We start from the raw sequence: 18,337 nt of genomic DNA on the forward strand, positions 1-18,337 counted from the left end.
CCTCCTGGACTGCCTCGTAAATGTTAACAAAAATGTCCTTCCAGGGACCCAGTGTATTTTCCAGCCATCCAGAACAACCGCAATCACGATGTTTGACACTCTCAAATCCAAGAAAAGTGTCTGCAATAACGCAGGGGGCTCTATATGGTATTTATTGATCTGTCAAACGCCTGTGATTCCATCAATCTTTTGACACCATTTGGAAAGTCCTTCAGAAACCTTGTTGTTCAGCAAAATGTGCTATTATCCTGCAACTCCTGCATGATATGACAGCAACAATTATTTTCAATGAATTGGAGACCAGGTTCTTTCATATCTGGATTGTGTGATTGCACCAACTCTATTCACTAACTACCTCACTATTGTCATGGAACTCATTCATGACCAACATCTGTAAGGGGTCATGATTGAGTTTGACTCAATGGGAAGCTTTTCAATCTCAACAGATTCAGAGTCAAGTCTGAAGTGGCCTTCCAGCATATGCCAAACTTATAATAAGTTCATCGTGCAATAGTGGTTCACGCTACAAGTGACATTCAGACCACTCTCAATCTCTTCAACACCTCATAAAAAGGGCTTGGTTTTTCACTTAACATCAACCAAAGCCTTTCATCGACAACTTCTCCCTCTCCTCCCCTGCTGCTCACACAAGCACCTAGAACTCCAGTTGTTGATGTGGAGACGTCTGCACCTCCAGGCAGTGGAAAATTTCCACCAACGATATCTGAGAAGACAGGTGAACAAATTCCAGCACCCTCATCAAAGCCAATTTCTCCAGTGTTTGGAATCATGATCAGCTCTGCTAATCTGGACACTATCCATATGCTAAATAATTGGCTTTTGGAGTAGATCCTCTTTTCTCAATACAAATCAAGGGTGGTATTTGATCTCATTGGGATGGAAAAGAAGTTTTTAAGGATGTCTTGCCATAAACCACACCAAGTGGGAATGCCTCACCGAACAAGCTTAACACAGTCCAAAACTGATCGCATTCAATCCTCCACCACCGAGGCATGATGGCAACAATGCGTACCATATACAAGATATGTGGCAGCAGCTCACCAAGGCTCCTTGAAAGCACCTTCCAGACCCGTGAACTCTATCACATAGACAAGGGCAGCAGCTGCATGGGAATGCTACCACCTGAAAGTTCCACTCTAAGATCGCACTTGGATTTGAATCACCGTTCCTTCATTGTCGCAAGATCAAAATCCTGGAACTCCCTTCTGGGATTGTGGGTGTACCTACACTAGAGAGTACAACAGTTCAAGAAGGCAGCTCATCATTTTCTCTAAGGCTTTATCCTGAACTCTTCCTTTGCTGTTCCAGAGTGGTTTGTACTTTTCAGAAGCATTCCCGACTGAAGCAACCAATCCCTTATCATGCATCCCTCATTGTTCAGCATGCGTTTGTGTCATTTCCTCATTCATTCATGGAATGCGGGCATCACTGTGATGCCAGCATTTCTTACTCTGCAGCCTGGTCCCATTTGGTGTCCACATACCATAGTCTAACTTGTGTCTTTCTTGTTCTTCCTTGACTAGTGGGTAGAAGTTTTATTTTTAGGAAGCTTACAATGATCTCACTGCTATCTTTGCAATTTTCTTCAATATTGTTTCGTAGGATTTCATGTCACTGGCCAGACCAGCATTTATTGCCCATCCTGAGAAGCTGAGCCACCACCTCGAACCGCTGTAGTCCATGTGGTGTAGGTACAAATGCAGTGCTGTTGAGAAGGGAGTTCCAGGATTTTGAGCCAGTGACAGTGAAGGGACGCCAATGTAGTTCCAAGTCAGGATGACATGTGATTTGGAGAGGAACTTGTGGGTAGCAGTGTTCTTGCGCATATGCTGTCCATGTCCTGGGTGGTGGCAGTATTGGGTTTGAATTATTTAGAATGTGTATGTGGTACCCATTGCTGCCATTGTGTATTAGTGATGGAGGGAATGAATGTGGGAGGTGGTGGATGGGGTGTCAATCAAGTGGGCTGCTTTGTCCTGGATGGGTTTTTAAAATCCATTTATAGGATATGGGCATCATTGGTGAGGCCAACATTTATTGCCCATTTCTAATTGCCATTGAGAGACAGTGGTAGTGAGCTACCTTCTTGAATTACTGTTAGCCAGTGTGTTCCAGGATTTTGACCCAGTGCGACTGAAGTAATGATGATCTTTCCAAGTCAGGATGGTGAGTGTCTTGGAGGGGAACTCCCAGGTGGTGGTGTTCTAATGTGTCTGCTTCAATGGTAGTGCTCATGTGTTTGGAAGGCTCTGGCTAAGGGACCTTGGTGACTTCCTGCGGTGCGTCTTGCAGATAGTACATACTGCTGTCACTGTTCATCAGTGGTGGAGGAAGTTCAGTTTCTGAAGAATGGTAATCCCCAGGATGTTGAAAAGGGGGGATTCAGCAATGGTAATGTCATTGAATGTCAAGGGACGATGATTAGCCTCTTCTCTTGGAGATGGTTGTTGCCTAGCACTTGTGTGACTCAAATGTCACATGTCAGCACAAGCCTGAATATTGTCCAAGTCTTGCTGAATTTGAACATAGAACGTAGAACACTACAGCCCAAACAGGCCCTTCGGCCCACGAGTTGCGCCGATCACATCAACACCTATCTATAACCCCCAATCCCATAAAACCCCATATACTCATCCAGAAGTCTTTTAAAAGACCCCAGCGAGTTCGCCTCCACCACTACTGATGGCAGCCGATTCCATTCACTCACCACCCTCTGAGTGAAAAACTTACCCCTAACATCACTTCTGTACTTCCCTTCCCGCACCTTAAACCTGTGTCCTCTCGTAGCGACCATTTCAACCCGGGGAAATAGCCTCTGAGAATCCACCCTATCTATTCCTGTCAACATTTTATAAACCTCTATCAGGTCGCCTCTCAACCTACGCCTCTCCAGGGAAAAGAGACCCAGTTCCCTCAACCTAACTTCATAAGGCATGCCTCCCAGTCCAGGCAACATCCTTGTAAATCTCCTCTGTACCCTTTCAATAGCTTCTACGTCTTTCCTATAGTGAGGTGACCAGAACTGCACACAGTACTCCAAATGAGGCCTGACAAGGGTCTTATAAAGTTGCAGCATTACCTCCCGACTCCTAAACTCAATCCCTCGAATTATGAAGGCCAGTACACCATACGCCTTCTTGACCACCTCTTCCACCTGCGAGGCCGATTTAAGAGTCCTGTGGACCCGGACCCCAAGATCCTTCTGCTCCTCAACACTACCAAGACTCCTGCCCTTGATAGTGTACTCGTTCATCCCGTTGGTTCTGCCAAAATGGACGACTACGCATTTATCCGCGTTGAAGTCCATCTGCCACTTCTCCGCCCAGTCCTGCATCCTATTTATGCCCTGCTGCAACTTCTGCCATCCTTCCAGACCATCCACAACACCACCGACCTTCGTGTCATCAGCGAACTTACTTACCCATCCTTCCACTTCCTCATCCAGGTCATTTATGAAAATGACAAACAGCAAGGGTCCTAGAACAGATCCCTGGGGCACTCCACTGGTGACTGACCTCCATTCAGAACATGGACCGCCTCAGCATCTGAGGAGTTGCCAATGACCCTTATTATTGTGCAATCATAAGCAGACATCTCCACTTCTGACTTTGATGGAAGGAAGGTCATTGATGAAGCAGCTAAAATGGTTGGACACCTTGTTCACGCAACCTTTGATTCTCTGATTAAAAATCTGTCCATCTCAGCCTTGAACATATTTAATGACCCAGCCTTCTATAGCTCTCTGCGATAAAGAGTTCACTACTCACTGAGAGAAGAAATTCCTCGCCTCTGCCTTAAATGGGCGACCTTGTACTCAGAAATTATGTCCTCTGAGTCTAGATTCTCCCACAAGGGGAAACAACCTCTCAGCATCTATCCTTTCAAACCCCCTGTCTCAATAAGGCTTCCTCTCATTTTAAACTCCAATGAGTACAGGCCCAATCTACTCGACCTCTCCTCGTTGGAAGACCCCTCTGCACCTTGGATCAATCTAGTGAACCCTCTCTGGACTTCCAATGCCAGCATATCTTTCCTTAGATAAGGGGACAAGAACTGTTTGCGGTATTCCTGATATGGTCTAACTAGTGCCTTGTATAGTTTTAGAAAAGCTTCCCTAATTTTTATACTCCATTCCCTTTGAAACAAAGGCCAACATTTCATTTGCCTTCCCTATTACCTGCTGAACTTTCATGCTATCTTTGTGATTTATGTGTGAGAAGCCCTGAGTCTCTCTTGTGTTGCAGCTTTCTGCAGTCTTTCTCCATTTAAATAATATTCAACACCTTTTATTCTTCCTGCCATATGACTTGTTGATTATTTGTCACATTTCTAAACAATGAATATACCAACAAATTTGGTGAATAGCTACAGTACTGGGTTTCCTCTCCTTTTCAATTCAAATTATTTTGGCATTTTACTTCAAGTCATCCCTCATGTTTACTTACCGATATACTTAGTTTAATAATGTCATTTTTTTACCCACTCCTGAGTTCCATTAACTATACATACACAATTTTCCACATTTGATTGGTGGGTAGGTTTCATAATCACATTTCCAGTACAATTCAACCCTCTGCCTCAATGTGAATACTTGGTGAGCATATTCATGTCCTGTTGCAAAGCCGTATCTCCACTTCTTAAATTAACTCCCTTGTACTAAGTTGGGTGAAATATGTGAGGATTCTTTGAAATTATTAAATATTTTAAATTAAGCATTAATCTTCAGAGTAATGTAGGTAGAACAAACATGTTTAAGGCAATAATAAATAATTTATGTGGGAGGTATTTGTGCTCGAGATGTTGAGCCCAATATGTCAGCAATGATACATCTATGTAGCAGACCATGTTTGACATGAATATAAGATATTAAAATGTGTTAAAATAGGCTTGGGAGATATTGGTTGATATCATCAGAAAGGAGAAAGTACTTAATGTGAAAAGAATTGAAGACTTCACAGATCTTGACCAGATAACGTATTTCTTAGAGCTGGGGATCCTCAACTGCAGGCCTACATGTGACCCACTTTCTGATCTCACCTGACCAATAGAACTTTGCTTTTGTATTCTACCACAGATTGAAACAACTGATCTGCTGATAAATTTCTAACAATTAATAAGGAAATGAGTACCTGCCATTATTGTTCATCGACATGCTGCCACTTTTATTTGAGAGTTGTGCTAGCAATCCACAGTACTGAAGGAGGAGAGCAGTGTTATTGGAAGTTGGAGCTGCAGGCCTCCTGACAAAGCTGACATCAATATCCATGGATTCTTCTAATATAAGTTTCCATTTACTCACCAGAAGATCAGCTATTTCTACTGCTTTTCAGCTGTGCAGTAGGTGTGAGAATAAAATGATTTTGGATGAAAATTTGAGAATTTCCATTTTTGCCCCCAACAAAAGAAACTCCCAGACCCAACCCCAGGATTTTGATGCTTGAATTCCTTCTTGCCTCAGAAATGGCAAATAGGTCCAGTTTCCCTGTCCATAATGAGTCTGAAACTGGCTTGTCAGCAGGACCCCAAGGATGGTGGTTAAAAAGTAACTGGGTGCAGGTATTCAGTGGCATACCACAAAATTCAGTGCTGAAACATTACTGTTTGTTATAAGCATAAATGATATAGATGATAATGTGGGTAATGATAAGTTTGCAGATGACACTAAGATTGGTAGGGTGGTTAATAGTGAAGAAGAATGTCATAGGTTACAGGCAGGTATAGATGGGTTGGTCAGATGGGCAAGGCAGTGGCAAATGGTATTTAACCCTGAGAAGTGCAAGGTATTGCACTTTGGAAGTAACAAGACAAGGGAGCACTTAATAAATGGCACAACTTTAGAAAGCTTGGAGGGACAAATGGGTCTTGGGATACTTTTTCACAGATTCCCTGAAGGCGGCAGAGCAGATGAATAGGATAGTTATGAAGGCATATGGGACACTTGCTTTTATCGGTCATGGCATAGAGTATAACAGCAAGGAGGTAATGTTGAAGCTGTACACAATGTTGGTTAGCCACAGCTGGAGTACCGTGTACAGTTCTGGTCACCTCACTACAAGAAGGATGTGATTGCACTATGCAGAGGAGATTCACCAGGATGGAGCATTTGAGCTAAAAGGAAAAATTGGATAGGCGGGGGGAGTGAAGCGGGGTCGGGAGGAACGACATATGATTGAGGAGTGTAAGATTATGAGGGGCATGGACATGGTGAATAGGAAGCAACTGTTACTCTTGAGAGATCAGTCACAAGGGGATGTAGTTTTAGAGTAAGGGACAGGTGATTCAGAAGGAATTTGAGAAAACACTTTTATTCAATGGGTGGTGGTAATCAGGACTGCACTGCCTGGGAAGGTAGTGGAGGCAGTAAATCTTGCAATCTTCAATAGTATTTGGATGGCACTTGCAACATCATAACATTCAAGAATGTGGGACAAGTGTTGGAAAATGGGATTATTGTGACTTTAGTGTTATTTATTATTGGTGCAGACTCGGTGGGCCGCAGGGCCCTTCCTGCGCTGTATGACTATGAATCTGCATACTGAGGCATTTATTTCTTCCACCTGCTGTGTGTTGTTACCCGTTATTGCTGCCTCTCACTCTGAACAGAAGCAGAGGACAGGGGAAAAGGAAGTAGAAAAATAATGGAGCTTGAATGAAAGGCAAGAAAAATTAATTGGAAAAGAGATGGAAATGAAAGAATGAGAGAGAGACGGAGGAATGCATTGGAGAAGCTACATTAGTGACCCACAGGATTTAGGGAAGGTGCTGAATGTGTCAAATGACCAGTTGAGTTATTTAATCTACTATTTTATATCAATCAGCTAACTGATTTTGACTATTCTGACTTCCACATTACTTTCATTTGACCAGTGTTACCCAGTTGTCTGCTTGTTGACTTATGATTACTTTGAAGTTTGTAACTGAATTCTTTTTTCCAGAATCTGTGGTCCTCGACATGGTGAGACAATTGTAACAGAAATTGACTGGGGTAAGCGCTGTGTTGACAAATTCGACATTATAGGAATAATCGGAGAAGGAACTTATGGTCAAGTCTATAAAGCTAAGGACAAAGATGCAGGTAAAATGATTTCTTTGCTGTGGTTCATTCATTGAAATTTTAAATTGAGTTTTAAAAATGATAATCTTCGTATGAAGGAGGAAAACAGAGTTAATATTTCAATTCAGTGACCATTTGTAATCAAACTGGAACTTTAATCCACTCCTTTTCACAAATGCTTCCTGAATTGCTGACAGTTTCCAACATTTTCTGTTTCTATTTGAAATTTACAGTACCTGCCCTGTCACATCTTGGTTTTATTCTATGTAAAGGTCACATAGCACCTTTTGTTAGATTTTTCTGGTTGTTAAAGTATTATTCTGTTTCACTCCATCCTACTTCAGGAGCTGCTGTGCCACATTGTATTTTCTAAGAAGACCAGTCATTTATAATCATTTGATTTTGAGTATTATAAGCTTGAACATTTCATTTTCCTCTCTGCCACTACCTTACAGTTTTGTCTATGGTCATTCTACTCTGGCCTTCTCATAAATAGTCAAGAGAGCAGCACGCAGGATTACCCTGACGTATTTGCCAGTTCCATTCTGCAGCAGACAAATTGTGTAAAAGTGGCACAGATTGAAAGACAGGTCCTGTTTTGATCTTTTTTAATCACATTTATGCTTACAAGAACTGGAACTTGCTATAATGCCTTACAACTGTACAGCACAATTTTGGGACTGTCGATATTGCCTCATGTTTGTACATATTATTATAAATGACAGTACTGTTAAGTTACAAGTCCATCTATATTTTGACAATTTAAAAGCAAGAGTCCAGTATGTTTGAATAATATTACTGCATTAGTTGTGTGTTTTCAGTGTGCCAGTGAACGATGTTTTATGCTTTTGTTCAGACTTTTGCGTGCTGAGTTTCCACATATCCAATTGAGAGGCAGACAAGAGTCCTTCAGTTTTTCTCCAGTTTTTAAATGCACCCTTAAAATGTAATCCGGCCTTTTTTCCTGATTCTTTGTATCCCCTCAGTAATGTATAACAGTTGGAGTGTAGAAGGAAATAATTGTTGTGCGTAACACTTTATTCAGCCCACAAGTCAGGTCTTTTTGTTGTTTTCACCCGTTGTCATTCCATATAAACATTTGTTCCTCATCTATTGATTGTGTTCAACATAAATCTTCATAATCCTGTAACAAAATTTGTGAATTAACTTAATGTTGCTCATTATTTAATGTAACAGTGCTATTGCTTTGAGGCAATGGACAGATCGATAATATGACAAAAATAATGATTTTTGTGTAATTTCCAAAAAATGATGGATGCAGTCAGCTCCATCAGTTGTTCTGGTTCTGACTTTGAGATCTGTGACTAAAGACTCACTTTATGCTAATTTTTGTTGAATGTGTTTTATTTGCTTGGAGCAAAGTATGTTGCTGGTTTATTCAGTCATTATTTGCAACTAAAATATAAACCATTCTAAAAATTGTCAGTTTGGTTCATTTGCCTGTTGTGTTTTTTCTTGAAGCAGGTCCTAACTGAAGTCTAAAATATAAAACTCTTGTACGACTTACTGAGTGGAAGAATACTATGTTCATTGGTTGCATTGGGGCAAAACTTTTTTTTAAATAGAGAAAAGGTGTCAAGGTGGAGGAGAAAGGGTCATATTCTAAAGTTGCTGAACTCAGTGTTGAGTCCCAAAAGCTGTAACGTGCTTTATTGGAAGATGGGGCTTGGTCTGGAACATTGCAGCAGGCCAAGGACAAACATGGACATAGAAACAAGATACCAAGTTGAAAAGCAAGCAACAGGGAGATTGGTGTCATTCTTGTGGACTGAGCAAAGATGTTCAGCAAAGTGGTCTCCCAGTCTATATTTAGTCTTCCCAATGTCGAAGAAGCTGCATTAATAGCAGTAAATAGACCAAATAGAAGGAGGTGCAAGTGGTATGTTGCTTCACCAGAAAGACGTGCTTGGGAATCAGGGAGGAGGTAAAGGAGCAAGTGTTACACTTCTGCAATTGCAATGGGATGATGGAGCGAGCAGCCCTTGCAGAATGCTGACGAGGAGAATGAGGGGAACATACGTTTCATGGTGGCATCATACAATGTTGGTGCAAGATAATCCATCAAATGTGGAGGCTGGGGTGAAAAATGAGGATACTGGGGACCCTATTGTGATTCCAGGAGGAAGAGACAGGGATGAGGGCACAGGTGTGCAAAATGGGACAGACCCAGTTGAGTGACCCGTTGATCACAGTGGGGAGGGAGGACTTCAGTAAAGGAAGGAGGCATACATATCAGAAGCGCAGTTTTTGATGGTGGCATCATCAGAACAGATGTATTGGAGACAGAGAAATTGGGGAGCATGAGATGGAGTCCTCACAAGAAGTGGGGTATCAGGTAGTTGAGATTGCTGTGGGAGTTGGTGGGCTTGTAATGAATATTTGTGGGCAGCCTGTCACTGGAAGTGGAAATAGAGAAGTCACGGAAGGAAGGGTAGTGCTGGAGATGGAGCACGTGAAGATGAGAGGAGTGGAAATTGGAAGCAAAATCAATCATTTTTTTCCAGATGCAGATGAGAGCACCTCTACATTCATCAATATAAAGGAAAAAGAGTTGTGGGAGCAGGCCTGAGTAGAACTTGAACGAAGAATGTTCCACATACCCCACAAAGTCAGGCATTATTGAGGCCCATGTGGGTACCAATAGCTAAACTAATTTCTGTGGGTTGTGGGAATTCTACCATAAACCTTTGTCACTCCATGCAAGTGTGTACAACTCAATATATAGATATATTGTAGTTTCCACCTGCTGGGGCTGAATGGAGTACAGCTCAGTTCCTTCATCTGACTCCATGAGCTTTGAATCTTTGCTAAGTCAAAGGCATATCCCATTCGTTTGGTAGGATAATGCAACAATAAGTATGCAACTTTGCTGTATGCCATCTTTACACATAGATGTGCCAAATTATGATGCCTGCTGTTCGGTAGTTTTTTACAATGTTTGTAGATAGGATGTTGGCACAACTGGCATGGTAGCATTTAGTGTTTGTCCCTAGCTTTAACTGGGACTGCAGTCATAAAGAGGTTTCAGTAATCAAAGCAAATTCACTTCCCTGAGGCACAATGGTAGACTAGTTGGACTTTTATGAAAACCAGCTTTATTGTCAATTTCTCTAGCAGCAGCCCAAAAATTAACAGATCTGTTGGATTCAACTTCACAACACACCATCATGGGACACGAGTTTGAAAGCTCTTAGGATGCTAGCCTGGGACCATAACCACTTATTATTCTAGATACACCAATGTATGTTAGGAAACTAGAGGGGAGAAGAAGGGGAAAAGAATTAACTTGAACAAGAGTAAGTTGAATCAATTTTGCAAAACTGCAGTTTTTGCTTTATGGGGCAGTATTGCATTAGGGGCAGAAGCTTTGCACCTTGCGTATTTGCTCACCAGTTCTCAATTTACCAGTTCTCAGTTTATCAGAAAATAGCTTGGTCCTTTTATGTGGATGGGCTTAAAGTTGATGGATCATATTTTTATAATTGTTCTACGTTTGTTTTCAGGTGACATGGTTGCTTTAAAAAAAGTCCGCTTGGATAATGAAAAGGAGGGTTTCCCTATAACTGCTATCCGGGAGATTAAGATACTAAGGCAGTTGCACCACTCAAGCATCATAAACATGAAGGAAATTGTAACAGACAAGGAAGATGCATTGGATTTTAAGAAGGATAAAGGTATCTAGGGCCATCAATGTAAATATTTGGGGACTGGTTGGTATGATGTGTTGGAACATTATTCAAACTGAATCCTACTTCCATCATTCATCATAATTTAAGGCATAGGAGGCCTGTGAATTCATGTCAGCTTCCCACAGAGCAGTAATGCTTTCTCATTTAATCCCTGTAAGTTTATTTCCTTCATCTGTTCATCCAAGTTCCTTTTGAAATCATCGATTGTCTCCACTTTCATCACCCGCATGGTCGATGTGTTCCAGTTCATTACCACTCACTGTGTAAAAAACATTCTTTCTCACATTCTCCCTGCAACTCTTACCCAAAATTTTAATCCTTATACTATTAGCTGATGGGAAGAGTTTTTCCTGCATTGCCTCTTTCTATCTCCTACCAAAATGCATCACATAGTTGCAGTAAACTACTTTACAAGTTTATCTGCTGAAATCAGGAAATTGTTTTTTTGATTTTTATAAACAGCAAATGTCTATTGTTTCCCCACAGGTAGCTTATCTAGGATACTGGCCACATATTATAGGTTTCAAATATGCACGCAACAACTTGATTATCAAGCCACAGTGAATGGAATTTTTGATCTTACCTCCACAATATCATCCCTTGTTGGTCCCTAAATGGTTCCACTCTTGTAATATATGTTTGTGTTCCCTTTTACATACAAAGTTGGAGTCGGCTACTGGGTTCCCATTAGCCTGCTCTGCCATTCAGTAAGATCATGGCTGATCTGATTGTAACTGCCTATTTCAGCCTATCCCCGATAACCTTTCATTCCTTTGTTAGTCAAAAATCTAACTTTGCCTTAAAAATATTCAAAGATTTTGCTTCCACTACCTTTTTGAGGAAAAGTTTGAGAGTCACTCAACCCTCTCAGAAAAGATTTCTCCTCATCTCCATCTTAAAGGAACAACGCTTTATTTTTAAACACTAAGACCTAGTTCTAGATTCTCTGACAAAAGGAAACTGTGCTGCATGTTCACCCTGTCAATACCCTCAGGATCGTAAAGGCTTCAATCAAATCACCTGTTATTCTTCAAAACTCTAATGGATACAAACCTAACCTTGTCAACATTTTTTCATAAGACAACCTAGTCACTCCTGGTATTAATTCTGTTAACCCAGTGCCCCAGATGTGGTCTCACCAATGCTCTGTACAACTGTAGCATAGCCTCCCTACTTTTGTAATCAGTTCAGCTCATAATAAGTGAGCTTATTGTTATTAACTATTAACTTTCCTAATTACCTGCTGCACCTGTATACTAGTCTTTTGTGATTCATGCAGTGGGACACCCATTTCCTTCAGCACCTGCAAGCTCTGCAATCTCTCACCATTTAGATAATCTTTATTCTCCTTGCAAAAGGGAACAACTTCACATTTGCCTACATTTTTGCCCACTCACTTAACTAATCTACATCCTTTGTTATCTCCTTGCGTCCTCTTCAAATTTACTTTCTTATCTTTGTTGTTAGAAAACTTAGCAACTGTACCTTTTGGTCTGTTTATCCAAGTCATTTATTTAAATTGCAAATGTTTGAGGCCCCAGCTTGATCCTGTGGCACACCACTCATTACATCCTGTCAAGCAGAAAATGTCCCATTTATGCCAACTCTATCCTTTTAGCCAGTCAACCTTCAGTCCATGCCAGTATATTTCCCCTACCGCATGAGCTTTTATCTTCCACAGTAACCTTTGATGTGGCGCCTTATCAATGCCTTCTGGAAATCTAGGTACAGTACATTCACCTATATCCTTTACGTATAGCACGTATGATTCCTTAAAGGACACTAATAAATGATTTCCTTTTCACAAAACTATGTTACCTCTGAATTTTTCCAAGTCCCCTGCCAACACATCTTTAATAACGGCTTCCAACCTTTTTCCAATGACACATGTTAGACTAACTGACCAGTAGTTTCCTGCTTTCTGTCTCTCTTTTTGAATAAAGGAAATAATTTTGCTATCTTCTTAATGGAGCCTTCCCTGCATCTAGGGAATTTTGGAAAATCAGAACCAGTGCATCAACTATCTCTTCAGCCATTGCTTTCAAGAACTTAGGGTGAAGTCCATCCAACCCCAGGGTTTTGTCATCCCATAGACCCAATAGTTTTCTCAATGCCACTTCCTTGGTGATTGTAATTTTACTGAATTCCTCCCTCCTTTTATTTCCTGATTTACAGCTATTTCTAAGATGTTACTTCTATCCTCAATAGTGAAGACCAATGCAAAATACCTGTTCAAACATCTGCCGTTTCAGATTTTATGTTACGCACTATTCTAATACATTCTTTGCACCTCTCACTTTCAGTTGTCTGTACTTCTTGTTTTCAGCTTGAATCTCTATAGTAAATTATGAACCTTAACGTTTATCTTGATCTTTTTTCTGTTTCACTTTAACTCTATAAGTAATTATCCAGTACAGACTTGCTATTGATGCCTCTCCTTTCCCCTTCATGCAAGTATGTCTAGTTTGTACCCAAATTCCCTCCTCTTTGAAGTTACCCTGAAAGCTGACCTCTGAGGGAGTAGTTTATCTATCTTTGTTACTTTATAATATTTTCTACTTGTCTCTCATAGGTGCATTTTATTTGGTGTTTGAATATATGGACCATGACTTAATGGGACTCTTGGAATCAGGATTAGTGCATTTCACTGAAAACCATATCAAATCCTTCATGAGACAACTAATGGAAGGATTGGACTACTGCCATAAGAAGAATTTTTTGCATCGAGACATCAAATGCTCCAATATTTTACTTAACAACAGGTATTGTATTGTATTCAAATGAGAGATGCTTTTGAATTGAAATTGCTTTGAACTTGGAGATCTTAAATTTCTGAAGTTTCAGAGCCTCACGTACGCAAAACAAATTTTGATGCAGGCTGCTTCTTGTCAGTTCATCTCAACGCATTCTACAGCAAGATAATAGTTTTGGAGTACACAAAGGAAGATGAGAACTAAGCAATTAATTGAAATCTAGGGTCTGATGGAACTAGATTCACTTCAGACAGCAACCTACAGAAATCCACTGTGGTTTCCCTTTTTTTACTTCCTGCATGGTAGTGCATTACACAATTTAGGAACTTTTGGCATTGTCATAATGTATGACTTTGTTGTTTAAATACAGTGGGCTATTCCACTGTCTAAATTGAGACACAGCTGCTAAAAGGTCACAATTTTAAATAGCTGATTTTGATAGATCCTTGGGTACCTCATCAGACTTGAATGATTCCTCTGCTTCTAGGTTGCAATTGGTCCAATCTGTATTTGCGTTTTTAAATCTTTTGCTGTAAATTAGAAACAACACTTGGGAAACTTCATTCAGTATTTTGCCACTTCTATATCACTCTCCTAACAAGTACCAGCTGCTTACTTTTCTTCTGCTAATTTCTTACCCATTTTCAGATTTTATCTTGACTCCCATCACTTTAAGCTTGCTTAGCGTGTTTCCTGAAGACCTTCGTCAAGAATATCTGGAAATCTAGGTACGCCACATCATATGGCTTTCCACCGTCCAGTTGGGATGTCATTTCTTAAAAGGAAGCTGATGGGCAGGATTTAGCCCTTCAGAAGCCAAGAAGGCTCCAGTTCTCTCAGGTTATATAGGTGATCCTCAAGTTTGTGTCTGGTAATTTTTTTCATTAACTTAAGGCTGTAGTTGTCATACTTATTTGCTTTGTGAATATGAGCTTCATTCACTTGCATCGAGTTTAGTGGAATTATTCTGGCATCTATCAACTCTCAGGATGATGTCAACCCCTCGCAGGTCTCATCCTACTTGTTTGTCAGTCGTTAAACCAATCGTGGACTATCTCCAATAATGATGGATGTGCTTTTAGTGAGCATTTTAAAGAAAATAATTGAACACGTTAAGTATTTTGTGCTCATTTTTCCTTTATCCTGTTACCAGGGATGAGAAATTTTCGCCTTTTGACAAAACTCCAATATTCTGATTCTGAAGTGCCATCCTTTGAAATGTTTTTCCAACCTCTGCCTCTCCCTTTCGGTAGTTATGGCAGAAGTGTATTTGAAATATATTACACTTTATATATTTGAAGAAAAACATGTGACTTTGAGCCTACACAAGCAGCAACAGAAAAGGAGCAGACTTGTTATTGATTCTGGCAAAGAGGGATTTTTGTATGCACTGTGTATGCCCCAGCTACCTGTGCAACATGTTGATTGTGGCTTTGTTGGACATGGTGCCTGTGTGTGTGCTACTGGGTGAGGAGGAATCGAACATCACAAAGTGTGGATTCTGGGGACGGTTCCAAGATCGAATGTGGCCCAGAACAAGACCCCTGAGTGTGGTTGCTGACCAAGAAGCAATCATGCAGCTGGCAATCAACTTGGGAGAATGTAATTCCTAAGCACCGTGCAGAGGTACAACTGTCCAGCTTTTATTTCCCCTTGCCAATGACACCTGCTTTCCAGTTCGGTCCTGCTGTGGACAAACTTTTTTTCTCTCATATCACTAATCCCAGGACCTGTTGTAGTGTCTAGGAACTCTTGAGCTAAACATAGTAAATACTAAAGATTGGCATATATTTGATACCAGTATACTTGTGTGTTTCCATCATGGTCATTTTACCTTGGACTCAACCACCAGTTAATTGTCTTATTGTGTATTGAATATATAATTTATTTGACCAACTTTGAAGTAGACCGTTGTTAATTGGTTGCAATTATACAAGTTATATGTGCTTGATCTGTTGAAAGAGGGAGTTCTATAGTGGGGATGGTCTGTATTTGAATTGTGACATCTCCCACCCTTATTAGATTTGGAATGCTTGAAATTTTCTGCTTGGACATTAATCATCATTTAAATGATTCAATTTCAGAACAGGCAATATTGGAGTATATTGTTGATTAGTTGCTCTTTTCAAAAAACAAATGGGCATTGCTGGTAAAGCTGTTTTTATTGCCTATCCTTAATTGCCCTAGAATTGAGAAGTTGCTTCTCTACCACAGTAGTGAGAATGTGGAACTCGCTACTCAGGAAAAGGTTAAAGCAAATGGTATTGGTGCATTTAAAGGAAAGAAAAACAGGTGTAAGAACAGAGAATAGGGATATGATTTAGATGGTGAATCAGGAAAGATTGTAGGAGGTTTAGGGGAAGCACAAAAATGAGCTTGGACTGTTCTGGCCTAATGGCCTTTGTGAGCCATATATGGTATATAATTGTGAGAAGGTGTTGAGGGGCATTCTATTCATGCAGTTGGCAGCTTGCTTGTTAAAAGTAACATGTGCAGGTACATGTAGTTATATATAGACTAGGTAAATACGTCAGGTTTCTTTCCCTAAAGAGCATGTTTTTAATTTGTTCACAGGATGCCAGTGTCATTGGTAAGGTCAGTATGTTGGAAAATCTCAGCAGGTCTGGCAGCATCTGTAAGGAAAAAAAAGAACTGACATTTCAAGCCCAGATGACCTTTTGTCAAAGCTTTGACAAAGGGTCATCTAGACTCAAAACATCAGCTCTTTTCTTGACTTACAGATGCTGCCGGAGTTGCTAAGATTTTTCAACATTTTCTCTTTCGGTTTCAGATTCCAGCATTCGCAGTAATTTGCATTTATTTAGGTTAGCATGTTGCCTGTCTTAATTGCCCTTGAGAATGAGGTGGTGAACTGCTGATGTCCATGTGGTATAGGTACATCCAAAGGTCCAAGATTTTGATCAGTGACAGTGAAGAAATGGTAATAATTGGCTGGCATGGAGTCAGGATGGTGTGAGACTTGGAAGGAAATTTGCATGTAGTGGTGTTTCAAAGTATCTGGTTCCCTTTGATCCTCTGGGTGGTAGAGTTCTTGGGTTTGAAAGATGCTGCTGAATGCGATGTGGTGAGCTGTTGCAGTGCAACTTGTAGATGGTGCACACTGTTGCCATTGTATGACTACTTTGTTGTGGATGGTGTTCAGTTTCTTGAGCAATGAAGCTGCATTCATCCAGACTGGTGAAGAGTATTGTATTACAGTCCTGATTTGAGCCTTGTAGGTGGTGGACAGGCTTTGGGGAGTCAGGAGGTGAGTTATTCTCTGCAGCAGTTTGCAGTCTCAGAACTGCTTTTGTAGTCACGGTATTTAGATGGTTGGTCCAGTTAAGTTTCTAATAAATGGTAATTCCTGGGTGTTGACAGTGGAGGATTCAATGATGGCAATTCTGTTGAATGTCAAGGGGAAATGATTAGATTCTCTTTTGTTGGAGATACTTATTGCCTCGCACTTGTGCACGGGAATGTTTCATGCCACACACTAATTCGAGCACGCAGGTTCACCTTATCTTGCTCCGTGCGTGTACCGACTGCTACTGTAACTGAAGAGTTGGGAATGGTATTGAACACTATGCAATCATTGGCGAACATCCCCACTTCATTAATAAAGCAGCTGAAGAAAGCTAGGTGTAAGCCACTAGTCTGAGGAACTCCTGCAGACACATCCTTGGATTGAGATGATTAGCCTCAACAACACAACCATCTTTGTTTATACTATGTATGATTCAAGCCAGTGGAGAGATTCCCCCGATTCTTCTTGACTTCAGTTTTGGTAGCGTTGCAAATCCTGCGGCCTTGTCTTTTGCACTAATGTGCTCCCCTAAACAGTGTTCAAAATGTATTAAAAGAACTTGATATCTCCAGATCTGTTGAATTTATCTATTAATTTTTAAAAGTTGTGTACATTTCAGATATTAATCAAGCTCTTTACACTATGTAGTATGTTTTTCTTAATATATTTGTAATACAATATAGTTATTGTATTAAGATAATAAAACTTTAAAAATTTGCTAATTTTTAAAAGATTAGAGTGCGTTGTTGGTATCTTTAAAATAATGAAACTAATACCAAAGACACTGTTCAAACGATCAAAATAAATGTCAAGATTAAAAGTTTGAAGTTTAAGAGCATCTTTAATGGAATGTAATTTTCTTTGCCATCAGGGGGCAGATAAAACTTGCTGATTTTGGACTGGCTCGTCTGTACAATTCAGAGGAAAGGTGTGTATCAAGTGTAACATTTCATTTTGGCTTTAAAATGCTTGAACCATCAAAGAATGGGTCCCTCAAGCCTGTTTCACCAGTTGATTAGGCCATAGTTGATCTGCACCTCGATTGCAATTATTGACTTGTGCTTCATATCCCTTACCTAATGAATCCAATACAATTTTGAAGATTTTTGGCCAGTTGAAAGAAACAACCATTGTTAAAACATTAGTACGGGAAAAATGTGAGCTTTTGTAACGCAGTGAACTTTTAGGCATTAATGGACAACATTTTGTCCATTAACAGATTTTGTTTGAAGATGACCATTCTTGGAACAGTTCATTGTTAATCTCAAACACACTTGTACTAACATGTATGTTGTAAGAACAAACATAACTGGAAGTGCCTTTTGCAAGAGTCTTTATCTACCTTTATCTATCTTTCGCTCAGAAAGGACAGTAGGACTAGGGGGCACAGCCTCAAGATAAAGGGGGGGCAGTTTAGAACGGAGTTGAGGAAGAACTTCTTCACTCAAAGGGTGGTGAATCTCTGGAATTCTCTGCCCGTTGAAGTGGTGGA

The 18,337-nt window shown here is 40.3% G+C and overlaps 1 protein-coding gene across 3 annotated transcripts in view; it reads left to right on the forward strand.

Annotated features, from left to right (window-relative positions):
- Positions 1–18,337, forward strand: part of cdk13 (cyclin dependent kinase 13) — an 83,454-nt gene that overhangs the window by 21,083 nt on the left and 44,034 nt on the right. For all 3 annotated transcript variants that reach the window (XM_080193626.1, XM_080193627.1, XM_080193628.1), the window contains exons 4-7: positions 6,957–7,096; positions 10,600–10,770; positions 13,358–13,547; positions 17,717–17,773. In XM_080193626.1, coding sequence (XP_080049752.1) covers positions 6,957–7,096; positions 10,600–10,770; positions 13,358–13,547; positions 17,717–17,773 — 558 coding nt within the window. The remainder of the gene's footprint in view (positions 1–6,956; positions 7,097–10,599; positions 10,771–13,357; positions 13,548–17,716; positions 17,774–18,337) is intronic.

Source organism: Carcharhinus amblyrhynchos, chromosome 8 (assembly GCF_965287045.1).
Source record: "Carcharhinus amblyrhynchos chromosome 8, sCarAmb.v2.hapA, whole genome shotgun sequence".
Lineage (NCBI taxonomy): Eukaryota > Metazoa > Chordata > Chondrichthyes > Carcharhiniformes > Carcharhinidae > Carcharhinus > Carcharhinus amblyrhynchos.